Here is a 17736-nt window from a genome sequence, read left to right as displayed (position 1 = left end):
ACCTGTAGGAATAGCTCTGCGGGGGTGAGGAGGGGAGAGACACAGGTTTGAGTCCAGGACAAACTGATTAAAAAGAAATGTTTCCAGTTGCTCGTTTGTCCATCTGTGGCCAGTGAGGCCCTCTGGACCTCAGCACCTGGGTAGATGAACCAAAGGGACCGGCCTCCAGGACCTTCAGATTCCCTTCAGGGACTGCCCTGAACCAAAGGGACCGGGTGCATGTTCATAAGGCGAGGCAGAAGAAAGCACAGGGTTCCTAGAACGCCTAGAGAGGGAAGAAATGTTCAGGCACCTAGAACTCAGCTGCACATTTCCCAGTCCTGCTGGGTAGAGGTGGTCGGCTATGTGCTTAATGTGCCTCTTAGAGCCAGCCAACACCAGGAGCACATCTGGGAAAGGTTTTCTCGGAGTGCAAGGTACTACTATTAAAGCCACTGAATGGAGGAAGAAATAGTGAAGAACTTAGAACAGCAGGGGTTAAACTCCAGCTGCTGTGCCGATTAGCTCTAGCTTTGAGCTGGTCTCTCTGCCTCCCTGAGCCTCAGTTTCCCCCAGTGTCAAGTGGTAGCTTTTCCCCAAAGGACTGAGCACATGGCAGGCTCAGCACAGGCCTCCACACAGGAGAGCTGCTCTTAGCCCCTGCTGTCCTCACGGGCCAGACGTACTCCTAGAAGCCACGGGTAGTGAGTAAACCTGTTCCTGTAAGTTCGGAGTCACCAGAGCATCCATGAAGGTCATCACTGGGTGAGCGACTTGTTGGAAACATTTCATTTTGGATCAGTTTGCTGTGGGACCACATATCTAGAGCTGGAAGCAAGACTAGGAAATTCGTGAGAATTCTCCCAACTGGCAAAAGTGGCAGGACGTAACTGGGAGAAATTAAAAAAAAGATTAGGACAAAAATGCTTAAACACCAGCACGTTCATTGTGAACCTGTCTTGGGTAAGAGAAAATGCCCGCCTGATGCTGATGATGGAGAAAAACTGAGAAAACAAGACCTTCTAGAAAGGGTGTATATATATATATTTTAAAAGATTTTATTTATTTATTAAAGAGAGGGGGAGAGAGAGCAAGCACAGGCAGACAGAATGGCAGGCAAAGGCAGAGGGAGAAGCAGGCTCCCTGCCAAGCAAGGAGCCTGATGTGGGACTCGATCCCAGGACGCTGGGATCATGACCTGAGCCAAAGGCAGCTGCTTAACCAACTGAGCCACCCAGGCGTCCCTAGAAAGGGTATATTGGCTCAAGGTACACAAAACATATTTTCCCACTGTTTTGGGTTCTTATTTTTAAATTAACCTTAAACGTGTATTGAGTTATACACATGATTACAGTTTCACAAAGAGAAAAAGGCACCGAAGTGTATAGAATAAAAAGTTCCCTTTTGTGCCTCTTTTCTCCCCTCAGCCCAGATGCGGCCACACAGCACTGAGGAACCACTTTCTGTCCCAGAGGCAGATGCATCATTTGGTGCTTGGGTTTCCGTGTATTTGGTTGTTGAGACATTTATAGGCTCCAGTGTTTCTCCTATAAATGGGGTCAGTTTATTTTATCCCCCCCACCACTTAAGTCGTGGCCCCTGTCCGTGTCTTTGCACATGGCCCCATTAAATGGCCCCATTCCAATTCCACACGGAGTCCAGCCTGTAGAAGTTGTTGGCATGGAACAGACCCAACCAGTCACTTACACAGGCAGCAAGCATTTGTCACACGGTCGCTCTGGGTCAGGAGTCCAGGCACAGCCAAGCTCATGTCTCCAGCTCAAGGTCTGTCCGGGCTGCAGCCTCCTCTGAAGGCTCAAATGGCGGAAGGCTCATCCCGAGCCTATTCATGGGCTTGCTGGTGGGTTTCAGTCCCTCAGAGGCGACTGGACCGAGAGCGTCAGTTCCTTGCCATTGGCCGGAAGTCTCCCTCTGTTTTTGACCACGTAGGCCCCCTCGTAGCGCAGCTCACAGCATGGCGGCTGGCTGCTCTGGAAGTGAGGGGCAGCCAAGATGGAAGCCAGAGTCTCTTTGTAGCCCAGTCACAGAAGGGATATCCCATTGCTTGGGCCATATTTTGTGCATTACAACAACTCAGTTGGCTGCATGCACACTGAAGCTGAGGCATAATGAAGGGTATGTAATACCAGGAGGTGTTGGGGTTGCAGGAGCCATGTTAGAAGCGCTTTGCCACACAATGCGTGACAGTTGGTTAGCTGTGCAGGTTTTCACATAACCAGAAATGCTGCTGAGACGGAGCGTGTAGGGAGTTTTACATACGTTTCTGCTCGCTTGTGCAGGCATTCCTGTGGGATTCAGTCTTAAGAGCAAAATCTCAAGATCGAAGAGTGTGCCAATTTTGTTTGGATTTAGTTGACTCTTTAAAAATTGAATTTATTTTTATTTTTTAAAAGATTTTATTTAGAGAGAGAGTGATCGAGAGAGAGAGAAGGAGCAGGGGGAGGGAGAAGCAGACCCCGCTGAGCAGATCCACGGACCTCGATCCCAGGGCTCAAGGGTCATGACCTGAGCCAGAGGCAGATGCTTAACTGACTGAGCCACCCAGGTGCCCCATGAATTTATTTTTTGTATTTATAAAACCATGTGGTTCACAGTTTTTTTTTTTTTAAAGATTTTATTTATTTATTTGTCAGAGAGAGAGGGAGAGAGAGTGAGCACAGGCAGACAGAGAGGCAGGCAGAGGCAGAGGGAGAAGCAGGCTCCCTGCCGAGCAAGGAGCCCGATGTGGGACTCGATCCCAGGACGCTGGGATCATGACCTGAGCTGAAGGCAGCTGCTTAACCAACTGAGCCACCCAGGCGTCCCTGTGGTTCACAGTTTAAGAGGCATCAACCTGATGCCTAGTCTCCTAGTTCCCTCTGGAAAACAGTTACCAATTTTCTACTGTTTTTTTTTGTTGTTGTTGTTTGTTCGTTTTAGTTTTAAGTAGGCTCCACACCCAACAAGGGGCTTGAACGCATGACCCTGAGATTAAGAGTCACATGGTCTACCAACCGAGCCAGCCTGGTGCCCCTCAATTACCAATTTTCTTATGTGTCCTTTCAGAGCTTCATACAAGCTGGTGGAAGCAGACAGAGACATACTCGTTTTCTGGCTCTGCTGTCCAGTGGCAGACTAGTTTATATTTTTAAAACAGCTTTATTGAGGGCTAATTGTAATTATATGTGTGCACATTACAAATGTAATGTGCACACATATGTAATGTGCACACAGTGATGAATTTGGACATATACATACACCTGTGAAGTGATCCCTGCGATCCGGGTAGACGTCTGTCACCTACAAGCTTTCCTTGTGTCCTTTTGGATTTCTAGAGGGGGCGGGTAAGAGCACAAACCCGAGATCTACCTTCTTTAGATTCGGCTCACAGTGGAGGATTGCAAACTGTCAGCACTGTGTTATACAGCAGATGTCAACCACTTAGAATCAGCTTTCCTCAGTGGGTTGCTTTTTTCATGGGTCAACGCATCTTGTCATTTATACCAGGGCGAAACCCTCTGTCCTTTCTCATGGCTGCAAAATATTCCCAGTGTGAATGCCTCCATTTCTTAAAGCCCCTATTATGGGCCAGATAGGGTGCTTCTGACCTTTGTGGGTTTTCGTTTTAAATTGAGACAGAACTACCAATTGCCCCTCCCCAAACCATCTGGTTTCTCACTAGTTTGTGGGTGTAGATCTCCCTGCATGCGGAGAGGCACGGCGGGACGCGGTCATCTCCATTCGAGCAGGAACACCTCTGGAGCCTTTGGAACAGTGTGCTGGGGGCAGCTGCGAGAAGTGCTGTGACAGGGACCGGAAGGTCCCGTCTTGACTTGATAGTCATGGTGTGCCTCGGGAACGAGGGACAGGAAAGCGAGGCGTTCGCTCCTGATGCCCCTCATTTTTTTCCATCAGGTGCAGGTCACGGGCTTCTGAAGTTAATCAGGAACCTGGGCTCAAGACTCCCCTCAGCCTGTCCTTGGCTGTGACCTCAGGCTCTTGCCTCCCTACCTATAGAATGAAGATGATAAAACTGCCATCCTCATGGCCGGAGTTTAAAAGGGAAACGCTAAACATAGTATTTAGGAAATATCTATTATTACTGCTTTCCCAAGAGTGACCCTTTTTCAAATGAAGTGATCCGGGCTGGCTGACGACCCGCCAGGTTATTACTGAGAACCTTGAGGACCTCACTAGGATATCAGGAGGCAGCTTCAGAGGCCCAGTTGACCCTGAAGGTGGTAAATTTGCAGTTCATTTGTTTGAAAAATATTGATTGGATGCTTGCCAGGGGCTGGGAATGATGCCTTGGAAAGATGGGCGTGGTCGTGCCCTCCGTATTTGGCAGGAAGCGGCCAGGTGCCTCGCCTTGCAGACAGTCTTTCCTATCTGTCAGGGGAGGCTCTAAGAGAGTGACCTTGAAGGGCCCTTGTGAGAATTTAGTTACTTCCCCCCAGAGTCTAATGTGGGTCAGGCTGTTCCCCCTGATGGCTGTCCTCTAGTAGGAACTCAGGAGTCCCACTGCTTTGGTTCAGTAACCAACCCCTTCCCTGTGGGGTCTTTGGTCTCCAGCTGGGAACAGAGCGTGGGCATGAGAGTGCACGAGACTTGTACCTGCCTGGGACCAGAAGGGATGCTCCTGACATCAGGATGCCTGTGCTTTTGCTCACCCTGGTGAGAACAAAATCCTCCCAGTCTCCTCTAGGGGAAACTGGGACAGGTGGTGTTCTGGTGTGCCCTGGAAGGGGAAACAGGGTGTTGAATGCATCACACCACTTCTGGAGAGGTATGGAGGGCATTCGAGGGGGATGTGCACTCGGACCTAGAGTGCTCCGTGCTGCCCTTTTGGGACATCACTATGAACAAGCTAGACCTGGTCCTTGTCCTTACAAAGCTCACATAGGATCATAATGCTGTATAAACTACATCCACAAAGCACAAGTCATTTATAATTTCCAGTGTTCTGTCTTTTTCTTTTCTTTCTTTCTTTTCTTTTTTTTTTTTTAAAGATTTATTAATTGGTGTGCCTGGTGGGGCTCGGTTGGTTAAGCATCCCAGCTTGAATTTTGCCCCTCCTGCCACTGGGTCTCACAAGTTCTCAGTCTCTCTCTAAAGTCAATAAATCCTGCTGGAAGTGGAGGAGGGGCAGAAGGAGAGAGAGAATCTCAAGCACACTCCCCGCTGAGCTTAGAACCTGACCTGGGGCTCAGTCCTGTGACCCGTGAGATCATGACCTGAATCTAAATCAAGAGTCAGATGCTCAACCAACTGAGCCACCCCAGTGCCCCTCTTTTGTCATTTTTCTTTTCTTTTTTTTTTTTGTTTTTTTTTTTAAGATTTTATTTATTTATTTGACAGAGAGAGATCACAAGTAGGCAGAGAGGCAGGCAGAGAGAGAGAGGAGGTAGCAGGCTTCCCGCTGAGCAGAGAGCCTGATGCGGGACTTGATCCCAAGACCCTGAGATCATGACCTGAGCCGAAGGCAGCGGCTTAACCCACTGAGCCACCCAGGCGCCCCATTTTTCTTTTTAAGTAACTCACTTTTATTTCTCCAGTGCAGGCAACCTGCTTACCATATAAACAACTCTCTTGAATTAATAGTTCAGTGGTTTGATAGGATTAAGTTATTAACTTAAAGCAACTGGCATAAACAGGTTTGGTAACAAACCGCTACTTTGCAGGAAGCGTACAGCACCACAGATGGGAGCAGAATGGCTTAGTCATATCAGCCTGTCAGCCTTGGCAGCAGGTTCCACAGATGAAATGGGCAGCCGTCTTTCAGACTGGCACACTGGGTAAGCCGGTTGGCTTCAGAGGGCTGTACTGTAGTATGACTTAGAATTCCAGCCTACATTTTTATTTCGCATTCTGGGATGTTTCCATTTTGCTCTCACTGGAGTGTATCCTGGCACAACTTTCTCTGCTTAGATGATCCTGGGAATTCCTATCCACATGTGTGTCCTGACGGGAGCTGAAGGATGATGGAGAGCAGGAAGGATGTGGAAGAGATTGGTCTAGATAGAGCAGCAGGGGTCCCACACAAGCATTAGGGGAAGTTTGTGTCGAATTCTAAGGGGATTGGGAAGCCACTGGAGTATTTTGATTAGCGAAGGGAGAGACATGGTGGCAAGAGTTAGGAGGGTGTTATCTAGGCAAGAGATTGTGAAATCCTGGACCAAAGAGAATGGTGAGAAATGAGGACTTAGGGAAATTAAGGATGCTTCTGTCCCCGTGGTTCTGTTTTCTTGCTGCTGCCAGTGGTCTGTTGTTCTGACATGGGTGATTGTCAGGGGTCTGGAGGTAACTGCTTGTATCTAACTTGTGGTCTGGGTCCAGAGAACACAGACTCCATTTGGTCACAATCCAAGTTGGATTTGGAACTCAGGCCTGGGCAGGCGGCTTTGTGGGTGGGGCAAACAAGGACTGGAAATACATTGTGGCTCGGGGGTTCACCTGTTTCACAGTCCACCCCTCCTTCTCATTTGCTGGTTGTTCTCAGGGCTCTCACCGCTAAAGGGATGGCGTATCCTGGTCCCTGTCTACAAACGTACTCTTTGTGGACTCAGTGTCTCCTTGACTGGAGATGAAAGACTCCTGAAGTTGCATCTCCAGCCTCTCCTATCCACATTGCTTAGTCAACATCTCAAAATTGACATATCACAGAAGAAGGGATTTCCACCTGCCCCAGAGTCAGCTCCCTGATAGCCTGTAATAGGCAAACACCTTGGCCTCATCCTTCCTTCCTCTTTCTCTTGCTCTCTACACAAGTCCTTTGGGCTCCCTCTTGAAATGAATTGTGCAAATGATCACCTCCGCTGTGGCCACCCTGCCTGCCATCCATCCCGTCTTATGCCTCCTGTCTGGATTATTGGCACAGTCTTCTCTCTGCCCTTTTTTCATTCCTCCCCTTCCATCTGATTTTCAACATCGCAGCCAGGGGAATCCTTCAGAAAAGATGTAAGTATTTCAAAGATTATTTTTCAGTAGGCAACGTTTGCGTACGGAGAAAATTCCAAATAGTCCAAGAGAGTAAATTGAGTTCCTTTCCACGCTGGTGACCCGATTCCCTCAGTCTGCTGCCTTCTCTCCTCAGAGGCAACTGTGGGTCCCACCTGTTTCCGTAGACTTGCAGGGATACTGTGTGCATGTTTCTGTGCATTCTATGAACGATCTGTTTAAGAACAAGTGAGTCTATCCCACTCCCTTGTTGAAAACCTTCCGAAGGTTCTCCAGCAAAGAGATTAAAATTCAAATTCCAACCTAGGACCATAGAACTCTGCTTATGGTCCCTGCCTGGCACCTCCCCGTATCTACCACTCTCCTCTACCCTCAATCCACTCCAGCCATGCTCACTTCCCTTACTCTCTTTCCACTCTCAGGATTTGTGCCCTTGCTCTTCCCTCATCGTAGGACTCTTCCAGCCCAAATAGAATCACAGGCTGCCTAAAGGTCACTTCCTTGACTCCTCATGGCCACCATGCCCTCGTCCCATGTACTTGCACTATTTGTAACACTTATCCCAAGGTGTGATTATTTGTCTTCTCCAGTGGATCTTGGGCTCCTTGAGGGACCCAGTCTCTTTTGGTTATCACAGTATACTCACTGCCCACACAGAATGGAAATAATAGTACTAATAATGATTTTTAAAAGTTTTTATTTTAATTACCTGGTGTTCACAATGACTTTTTTGTTGTTGTTTAAAGAAAAAGTTAGGGGCGCCTGGGTGGCTCAGTGGGTTGGGCCTCTGCCTTCAGCTCAGGTCATGATCTTGGGGTCCTGGGATGGAGGACCTGGGATCAAGGGTCCTGGGAAATCTCTGCTCAGCGGGAAGCCTGCTTCCCCCACCCCACCCCGCCTGCCTCCCTGCATACTTGTGACCTCTGTCTGTTAAAATATTGAAAAGAAAAGAAAAAGTTAACATTTAACGGGTGCCTGGGAGGCTCAGTCGTTAAGCGTCTGGCTTGGACTCCGGTCCTGAATCCAGGGTCCTGGGATCGAGCCCCACATCGGGCTCCCTGCTTAGTGGGAAGCCTGCTTCTCCCTCTCCCGCTCCTCCTGCTTGTGTTCCCTCTCTCGTTGTGTCTCTCTAACAAAGTCTTTAAAAAAGAAAAGAAAAAGTTAACATTTAAGTCGTTACCATGCTGAGTACCAATCCTACTACTTTAACTCATTTAATCCTCATAACCACTTCACGGTTACCCACTGTCCACGATTCAAACAAGCAAATTTAAGCAAGAAATGTTATACAACTTCTAGTAAGTGAATACGCAGGCATGCAACAGTTGAGTGAATGAGTAAATCAATGAACGGCCTTGAGAAGCCGGCGTCAAGAAGCGGGAGGAGGTACCTTGGGCGGCGGGCGGGGCCTGGGGTACAGGCGCCAATGGGCACACAGCAATGACTGGCAGCTGCCTTGGGATGCCTGGCTCCGCCATGCCGCCCAAGGGCCGCTGGGATTTGTGGTCTCCGGTCCACCTAGCCACGTCACAGCGTCCAAACATTAAGTCCTCCTCTGGTGCAAGGTACGATCTGTATCCCCAAACTTCTAGGTAGGCTCCTTTACTCCCAGACCCCTATTCCTTATTCCCCCTCTTTCTGAGGTCCGTTGGTGTAGTCTCCCGGCTCCGCGGGTCCCGCTCTCAAGGTGGGGTCTCTCGGTGTATTGTCTTCCCAGCCCGTAGCCAACTTGGTATCGTCTTCTACGTTCACCAATCCCCCGGCACCCTTCGGTATGGCCTCTCCCGCCACACCCCCCTGAAGCTGCTGCGCGCGTCCCCTCAGTTCCTCCCCCTGTAGGTCGAGCCGCCCTGAGTATCTTCCAATGGCCGTGTTCCCCGCCCCACACACCCTCTCCGTTTCCTGAGGCTCCCCCGGCCCTGTTTTGGTATAGCCCGGCCACGCCCCCTCGCGGACGCTCTTGGTACGCGCCGCGCTCCCCCGCTCGCCGCAGTGGTTTGGCCGCGGCGACCCCTCTACGGCGGCGCGTCCCCTGCGCTTGGTATAGCCCTGCCCGTCTCCCCCGAAGCCGCGCGCCCGCGCCCCTCAGTCGGTGGAGCCTGCAGCCCCCCGTGTGGCCCGTGGCAACCCCCAGCCCACTCGGCCCGTGCCCGCCATGGTCCGTCCGCGCCGCGCTCCGCACCGCTCCGGCGCTGGGGGCCCACTCGGGGGTCGCGGTCGCCCCCCGCGGCCCCTCACAGTGCGCGCCGCCCGCTCGCGCTCCTGGCCGGCCAGCCCTCGCGGCCCGCAGCCGCCGCGGATCCGGGCCCGCTCGGCCCCTCCCATGGTGAGCCCCCCGCCTTTTTTCCAGAGCCTTCCACGGCCCCGCCCCCGCCGGCCCCTCCCCCGGGCTCGGGTCTTTGTCCGCGGCCCCCTCCTTTCTGGGGTCTCCGGGTGGCCCTAGGGGTGGTCCCGAGTGGGATCGGGTTCCCCCGTGGAGCCCCCCCGGGTGGTATGCGCCGGGCTCTCCCCTTTGTTGCGCGTTTGGGCTGGGGTGGCGGGGGTGGGGTACGGGGGCGGGGAGGGCTCAAATTACTGCTGACTCCGCGTCCCGATTTAAACGCGGGGTGGGGGGCGGGCGAGCGGCGTGCACGCTTGTTTTTCTAATTGGAAAGTTGGGTCTCTCTTCGGGCAGGAAATCTGGAAATGGTGGGGGGTCTGAGGGGCCGCGGCGAGAGCGGCCCGCGTCTTAAACTCGCGTGCCCAGGTGTTGCACTTGGGGGTGTTCATCTCCGGGCCCGCGCGGGTCCGCACGGAGCCCGTGGCGTGTGCGCCTAGGATTTGCACACCCGCCCAGATCAGGGATGCCGTTACGGAGTGCAGCAAGCCCCAACATAAACATCTGGCTTTGCAAGTACATTAACTACACACGCTTCCCCAGACCCAAATTACGTACGCAAAAATGTTCAGGCGTACTTGTAATAATAGTAAAACTGCACATCCTGGCGTTTCACGCTCGCCCAGATGTGCGTTTTGCCCTAGGCTGGGTCTGGAGTTCGCTGCTTCCCTCCACTAACCCCGTCGTTGTGCATGACAGGTCGCTGTGGCGGCCCCACACGAGCCTTAAAGAGGCTTCCTGGGATCTTCAATGTAGATATCAAGTCTCTGAACACCTCCCACAACTTACACATATCCCTTCCCTTCACTGGCTCGCCCCCCGAGTTCAGCAGTCTCATTTAGTTGTCAGGAGCGTTTCTGGGATCTTGAAATTTGCATGGTAAGGCTTTCGATCTCCGGAGTAGGAAACAGGCTTCCCTGTAAACAATTTACGTATCAGAGGCAGAGGCAAATTTTGCACATACTTGCCCAACTGGGAGAGTTCCTCTGGGATTGCAGTTAAGCCTAGCCCCTTACTGTCCTCCACTTTGATGGGCTCCCCTGCTTGTTGCAAGTAGACCTGAGCTTTTGGGTAAGTGTTCCTGGTGTGTACGTCCTAGACCAAAACATCTTTCAGGTGTCTCGGGGTCAGCTTACCCTCCCAGACAAAGCTGACTTTAAACACTTGAGCCTGCAGTTTACTCGGCCCTGGGTCCTTGAGCGCATTCGCCAGGATCCGCAAAGGCCTTTCGGCTGTGTGCTCTGAGCAGCTGTTGTTAGACTCTCTCTGCCCCACCTGTGGCACCTGCAAACCCAGGGTTTCAGCACCTGTCCTGCATCTCAGACACCACCCGGCCCAGGACACGCACCAGCACGTTCCTACAGCGGGATGCTCTCTGGTTTTCTTTCTGGCTTGATACCCCTGCCCAAATTCCTGTATCACCTGCCCGGATCAAGGACATGCTGGCTCAGGTTTTTCTGTTTACTTTTGAAGCCCCCACGAAATACTTTTCCTGCCTGTCCTTCTGGGACCGGAGACATCTGTGTGCTTTATAGGAAGTGCGGAGGGTGCCCATCAGTAGTACCATGAAAAGTAACAACTGTTACTTCTTTTGCTGCTTGGAGGCATTTATGAGGGAGGTTTTCGGGGCTTTCTTGCTGCCAGCCTGTTCCAGAGCCTTCCCTTGTTTGCTTTGAGATGTTTTTAGTTTACAAAAAAAAAAGATAGCTGGTAGAGTGCCCTGGGAAGAGTAGAATATGGAGCTTTCTTTGGCTTTATTGCTGGAACGTTCTCCTGGTGTTCGGCAAATGCTCTCGAGATGTTTTTTGAGACCCTCCAGGTGGTGGTACACTGCCTGTTCCAGAGGTGTCCCGCCTCCCTGGATGGCTCTGTGTGCTTTATCTCCTCCCCACTGAGGTCAGCCTGGTGTGGTTGCAGCATGGAGTCTGCAGGGCAGGAGGGCCTGTGACCCCCTGAAAGGCTTGGCGGGAGCTAGAGGGGGAGGGTCCGGACTTGTCTTGAGGGCCACGCAGAGGTTTGGGAGAATTTTGAGCAGGGGAGGGTGTTGCGTCGTGGCAAACCAGTGCGCCAGGCAGCTAGCCGTGGTGCGGGCTGGCCTGTGTGTGGTGGGGGCTCCGAGGAGGCCTTGGGCCCGCAGAGAGTTGTTCTCTGAGTTGGATCAGGACAGAGGGACTAAGAATTGGCTTAGGCCAGGGGCTCGAGTGGATGGCATCTCGTGATGGGGGTGGGAGGGCGTTAAAGGCCGAGTGCACAGCTGGAGCGAAGTCTGGAGGAGGAAGCGGACCAGTGTGGAGGTGCCAAGGAGGGTCTTGGGGGCTCGGGTTCTGGAGTAGCGCCAGGAAAAGCAGGTGGAGGTCAGCTGCTTGGGGTCTTGACCCCTGGGAACGGGGTTTGGATGTGGTTCTGGGAGTTGCCAAGCAGGGGATTTGGGTCTGAACGTTGCGAGGTATGTTGGTGGGGGAGAGCCTGAGCCTATGGGTCCCTCAGCCTCAGTTTCCTTGCTCCCCTCTGCTGCAGCAAGGTGCTCGGGTGTTCGGCGCCTTGGGTCCCATTGGGCCCTCCTCGCCTGGTCTCGCCCTCGGGGGCCTAGCCGTGGGTGAGCACCGGCTCAGCAACAAGCTGCTGGCCTGGAGCGGCGTCCTCGAGTGGCAGGAGGTGAGCTGTGGCCGGTCTCCTGTGAGTCCCCGCAGGGGCTGGGGGCTGGCCTCTGCGGGTGGGGCAGGCTGGGGCATCTGGGTCGTGTCCAGTGACCCCTCCTGCTCCCACGACAGAAGCGCCGACCCTACTCAGACTCCACCGCGAAACTGAAGCGGGCCCTCCCTTGCCAGGCCTACGTGAACCAGGGCGAGAACCTGTGAGTAGAGGCGGGCGTGCGGGTGTTAGGGTGGGGGTGGCGGGCAGGCGGCTGGGGTGGGGGCTCCCCTGACTCTCTGCTCCCCCCCCGCAGGGAGACTGACCAGTGGCCCCAGAAGCTGATCATGCAGCTCATCCCGCAGCAGCTGCTGGTAAGACCTGTCTCCGGTCCCCTGCAGCCCCCCCGCCCCCCGGCAACCCCCTGCTCCCCCCATCCCCTGCAGTGACCCAGAGGTCCCCTTGTTGCCCACAGACCACCCTGGGCCCCCTGTTCCGCAACTCCCAGCTGGCGCAGTTCCACTTCACCAACAGAGACTGCGACTCCCTCAAGGGGCTTTGCCGCGTGATGGGCAACGGCTTCGTGAGTAGGGGGTTGGGGCCCCTCCTGAGTGCGTGAGGACCTGGCACAGCGGGAGGCGGGGGCCTGGGGGGCACGCTCTCTCCGTGGCATCTTGTCCCTCTGGAAGTGGGGGGGCGTCTCAGTTAGAGCAGCATCTGCGGGACCACCCTGGCTGGGGCGGCTGGGGGCTGTGGTAGGGGGCAGAATGTTCTGTGCAGAGGTTCCTTCCTCCTCTGGCAAATAGGGCTAGTGCCTGGGTTCCTTCTGTGGGGCTGTTACGAGAAGTAAGTCTGTGCATAGTGCTTGGGGCAGTGATTTGCGTGGGTAGCAAGGGCCCGCTGGCCGTGAGCCGAGGAGACCATGGTGCTGGGCCATCAGGAAGTCAATCTCAGTCTGGTCTCTGCAGCCCCTGTGGTCTGGGCCTCATCTCATCTGCCCCTGGTTTTGGCAGAGTGGTTCAGTTATGGAAGGGGACAGGTGCCAGTACGGGATACATGCGAGGAGAGTAGGTTGCCGAGGAGAGTAGGTTGCCCAGGACACCATGGGGCTGAGCTCTGGGGTCCCCTCCAGCCCCTGGTCCCTTTTGGGACCAGCACCTCTCCAGCCCCCTCCTGTCTTTGGGTCCTGTCATGATCCTTTGTGTCCAGGCAGTTCCTGTTCCATCAGGGGCTGGACAGACCGGGTTGTGACTGGTGTGGTGTTGACTCTTGGGGAAGAGACTGGTCCCCTTAATTCACCACTTTGCAGAGGGCCTGCTCTGTGCATGGCCAGCAAGGCCCTCAGGCTGTAGGGAAGGCCAGTGTCTGCACACCTCCCGTGCCCCCAGCATGTCCCATGCCTGGTCCTACTAGTTCTGGGAGGATCCACTGCACACAGGTCCAGAAGGTGCTGGGGACAAGTTCCCTGAGCAGGTGGCCCCTACGCAACAAGAGACGGCCGGACAGCCTGGGGAATTCTCTGAAGTGCATGCCCCTTCGGTCCTGATAGCCGCCACCGAGGGCTCTGTCGGACTCCTGGTTTCCCAAGTCCCACCGAGGAGGCACTAGGATCTCATGTGACAAATGTTTATGTGGCGTGGACTGTGGAGGCTACTGTGAGGCCATTTTACAGATGGGAAAACTGAGGTCCAGGAACACGAGGTGATTGGCGTCAGGTGACAAAGCTGGGAACAAGCAGAGCTGGGTTTGCGCTTAGGGCCTCCTTGGAGGCTGTTCTGGCCCTGCTGGCAAAGGCGGGTCCTGCTCTATAAGGGATGGGACTGGCATTGAGAGGGGGACTTGAGTGGGAGATGGAGCCCCAACCCCAGATTCACCAGGTGGGAGAGACACCGAAGCGCACACTCGGAGGGGCATTTGGCCCCTTGGACTGCCCCAGGGCCCCTGATCACCTGCTCCCCTCCCCTAGGCGGGGTGTATGCTCTTCCCCCACATCTCCCCCTGCGAGGTGCGCGTGCTTATGCTGCTCTACTCGTCCAAGAAGAAGATTTTCATGGGCCTCATCCCCTACGACCAGAGCGGCTTCGTCAACGCCATCCGGCAGGTCATCACCACACGTAAACAGGTGTGCCGTGGCGCCCAGGCCAGCCCTCAGGTCCCCAGGCAGCGAGTGGGTTGGTGAGGCTGGGTCGGTGAGGCCTCAAGAGCATGCAGCCTGATGGGGGCAGCTCCTGCCAGGAGGGACACCCACGTGGAGCGGGGCACAGACAGGGACGTGCCTAGGCAGGCTAGCGGGGAGTGCTACATGTGGCTGGAAGGCTCTGGAGGGTGATGTCCTGGCTCATCCCTTACAGGTTGCTTGTGAGTAATATCTGTCTTGCTCCTCGTGTTCTGGCTATGCAGCAAATTATAGGGCTGTTTAGTTCTTAGAGGCCGACCCTGTGGGCTTGGTACCCCAGGTTGAGCATCAGAGACTGGTTCCAGGGCGTTCAGGAGTCGTGGGAGGTCTGTGAGCAGGCGGATGGCAGGGCCAGCACCGGGGAGTCCTGTGGGGCTGCCAACAGCCTGGAGGCTGAGGAGCCAGGAAGGAGGCTAGAGCGAGGCTCATGGATGGCTGGGAGGCTGCCCAGAGGCCTCCTCTGGGGTACTTCTGGTTACCAGGCCCCCTTTTCTGCTTCCACAGGCCGTGGGCCCTGGTGGTGTCGCGGGTCCAGTTCAGATCGTCAACAATAAGTTCTTGGCATGGAGCGGTGTTATGGAGTGGCAGGAGGTGAGTCTGGGGTGGGGGGTCCTGGGTGACCTCGAGACCAGTGCGTCCTTCCTGACTGGGGTGCCTCCCCACTCCTGATGTCACCCTCTTCCTCTCCCCAAAAGCCCAGGCCTGAGCCCAACAGTCGGTCTAAGAGGTGGCTGCCCTCACACGTCTACGTGAACCAAGGGGAAATCCTGTGAGTGGGGGGGCAGGGGGGCCGGGAGGCCAAGGCAGGGTCCCGGTGAGACCCAGCTTCCTGACCCTCATCCCCTTGGGGCCCCCCACAGGAGGACCGAGCAGTGGCCGAGGAAGTTGTACATGCAGCTCATCCCTCAGCAGCTACTGGTGAGTATAAAGCAGGGGTCCTCGGGCTGGCCACGGTCCTTCCCCAGGGAGGGGACCCAGGGGTTGCCAGACAGAGAACATTCCAAAGTGCAAGTGCCCTGTGGCTGGTGGCTGGCCAGCGTGATGAGCACAGGCAGGTGGATGCAGATAGTGGCTGGGGTTGGGGGTCCACATAGGACCCATCTGAGGTTGTAAGTCAATGCCGCCACAGTGTGGGGACTGCACAGAGGCAGGGCCCCCGGGTCACGGAGCTGCCCTGGCTGGCCCGCAGACCACCCTGGTGCCGTTGTTCCGGAACTCACGCCTGGTGCAGTTCCACTTCACGAAGGACCTGGAGACGCTGAAGAGCCTGTGTCGGATCATGGACAACGGCTTCGTGAGTGTGGCGCGGGGCTGCAGGGCCAGGAGATGAGCAACAGGATCGTTTCTCCACATCAGCTTGGGGGGGGCGTCATGGTGGCCCTGGTGGCCGTAGACTGGCCTTGTGTCTGGACGAGTGCTGGCTCCTAGTCCATGGACTCCCCTGGGGCTCTGCGGTCCTGACCCTACTTTACAGATGGGGAAACTGAGGCCCAGAGGCAGGCCCCGGGTTCACTCAGAGCATGGAAGGGCAATACCACAGAGTGCAGACCCGGTACTCCCAGGTTCCTGCTCTCCCTGGGGATAGGGAGCCACTGGCCTGCAGGTTTATTAGCAAAAACTTGAGGCTCCCCCAGGCCCCTTGCCAGGCAGGGAGGTCTGTCTGCTTCCAGCTGGGACCCTCAGAGCACTGGGTTCTCTGCCAGTGGGCCTTGGCCTCACTTTCTCCAGCAGTGAGGGGAGGCAGGTATCCTCCTGGGCTAAGGGAAGTGCAGCGGTCACTGCATTCTTATGGGTGTTGCTGCACCTGGCCAGCGTCTGTCCCACAGCTGAACTGATCGCCACCGGATGAGGGTCTCTGCCAGCTGGCTGTGGGTTTCTTCCACATTCAAGAGTTTGCGTTCTTTTGACCCTCGTGCTCTGCTGCGGGCTCCGGTCGGTACACTCAGGAAGGGCTTCCACCGGCCACTGCTGCCACAGCTGTCCCCCGAAGGGGCGCAGAGGGACCACAGAGCCCCTTTGGCGCCTGGGGCCTGCGAACCCTCTGGCTCCGTTTGATCACCTGCGAGGTGGGGCTGGGGAACCCGGGCCAGGAGGAGCAGGGGTCGGTGTAACATCTGGAGTCCTTGGTCCACTCCCCAAGCTGGCAATGCGGTGGCCATGGTCGGCTGTGTCCCTTGCCTATGGAGGGCTCACAGGGCTTTGGCCACTCCGGGGCTGCATGTGGGGGACTGTAGGGCTGGGCTTCGGGGGGCTGGCAGTGCCTGTGCATCTCACGTGGTGGCTGTCCGTCAAGGTCAAGGCCACCCTATGCGCTTCGCTGCCAGTGGGGTGCTTAACCGTGGGCACTGCCAACTTCAGGGCCCCTTGATGCAGAGTCCGTGAGTCCCCGAGTGGGAGTGACACCAGGGCTGTGAGGATAGCCGTCAGGATGCGCTGGCACAAGGCGGCCTGTGTGGGTGGGAGGGTCCGTGCCTGGCCAGACGCCCACACCCTGCTGTGCCCCCCAAGGCCGGCTGCGTGCACTTCTCCTACAAGGCGTCGTGCGAGGTGCGCGTGCTCATGCTGCTGTACTCATCGGAGAAGAAGATCTTCATCGGTCTCATCCCCCACGACCAGAGCAACTTCGTCAACGGCATTCGGCGTGTCATTGCCAACCAGCAGCAGGTCCTCCAGCGGAACCTGGAGCAGGAGCAGCAGCAGCGTGGGGTGAGGCCAGGCTCCCTGCCCCCCAGCCCCCCACCTCCCAGCTCCCCTGCCTCCCAGCACCGTCCTTGCTGCTGACACTGCCTCCCTGCCTTCCTCCATGCAGATGGGGGGGTAGTGGTCACCCCCAGGCTGGGCCCCTCCAGGAGTCACAGACGAGGCCCCTGCTGAAACTGGTGAGTGGCACCCAGCTCTCGGGGGGTGTAGAGGGGCTCTGATGGGTGTGGAGTTTAGGAAGCCAGAGTGGGGCCCTCCTTGGCCTTGAGACCAGAGCAGAGAGGCAGGTTCAATCCTGCTGGTCCCAAGATGTGATGGAGCTGCAGTTTGACAGCCATAAGCTGTGGGGTGCCCGGGCCAGCCCCTCCCACGCTCCTCCTGCCCGCAGGTCAGATGTCTCTGAGCAGGGACCCCTGGGGATGGCAACTGCCCAGCGAGATGGAGGACCGCGGCCGGAGAGGTCTCCAAGGACGGTCCCCACCCCTGTACGTGTCCCCAATAAAGTCTTTTAAAAGCCCACTGGCTACCAGGCTCTGTGTCCAGATACATTGGGAGTTGGGTGGTGGGTCAAGCCCAGCCCATCCCCAGGTTTGAGTCTTTCAGCTGTGGGGGACTGGGAATGTGCGTTTCTCACGGATTTCCGAGGGAGGCCACCTCTGAGATCAGTCACCCGAGCCAGGATGGAACCGTGTACTTCATGGAGCTGTCTCTTGTGGCTGGTCAGTCCCTGGAGCCGGCCGGCCATGTTATGGAACCTGGTCTGCTTGCCTCTGCCCATGTGGATCCACCAGGCTGCACCTGGCAGCACACACAGGCTAGGGCCCAGACAGTAGCAGGACCCCCTTCCCCCCCACTCCCCCGACCCCTCCACTGCTCAGGTCCAGGCCACCCCCCTGAGGTCAAGTCCAGGATACAG

At 55.7% G+C, this 17736-nt stretch overlaps 1 protein-coding gene across 1 annotated transcript; it reads left to right on the top strand.

Annotated features, from left to right (window-relative positions):
- Nucleotides 1-8929: 8929 nt before the first annotated feature.
- Nucleotides 8930-17339, top strand: PTOV1 (PTOV1 extended AT-hook containing adaptor protein). The gene is made up of 13 exons (XM_044256841.1): nucleotides 8930-9262; nucleotides 11831-11968; nucleotides 12085-12167; nucleotides 12261-12318; nucleotides 12420-12527; nucleotides 13911-14066; nucleotides 14625-14711; nucleotides 14816-14889; nucleotides 14981-15038; nucleotides 15310-15414; nucleotides 16629-16826; nucleotides 16930-16999; nucleotides 17209-17339. Exons 1-12 carry the CDS (start codon nucleotides 9092-9094, stop codon nucleotides 16939-16941), a joined length of 1248 nt encoding a protein of 415 aa, XP_044112776.1. The 5' UTR covers nucleotides 8930-9091; the 3' UTR covers nucleotides 16942-16999; nucleotides 17209-17339.
- The last annotated feature ends 397 nt before the right edge of the window (nucleotides 17340-17736 follow it).

This window comes from Neovison vison, chromosome 7 (genome assembly GCF_020171115.1).
Source record: "Neovison vison isolate M4711 chromosome 7, ASM_NN_V1, whole genome shotgun sequence".
NCBI classification, from domain to species: domain Eukaryota; kingdom Metazoa; phylum Chordata; class Mammalia; order Carnivora; family Mustelidae; genus Neogale; species Neogale vison.
The sequence above is the reverse complement of the archived record's forward strand: the minus strand, read 5'-3'. Positions and strand labels throughout refer to the sequence as shown.

Excerpts from the sequence above, each read along its gene's own strand:
- PTOV1 (XM_044256841.1), top strand. The coding sequence starts at position 9,092 with ATGGTCCGTCCGCGCCGCGCTCCGCACCGCTCCGGCGCTGGGGGCCCA. Across the intron at positions 14,712-14,815 it reads GTGTTATGGAGTGGCAGGAG|CCCAGGCCTGAGCCCAACAG; the intron begins GTGAGTCTGGGG and ends TCTCCCCAAAAG. Across the intron at positions 15,039-15,309 it reads TCATCCCTCAGCAGCTACTG|ACCACCCTGGTGCCGTTGTT; the intron begins GTGAGTATAAAG and ends GCTGGCCCGCAG.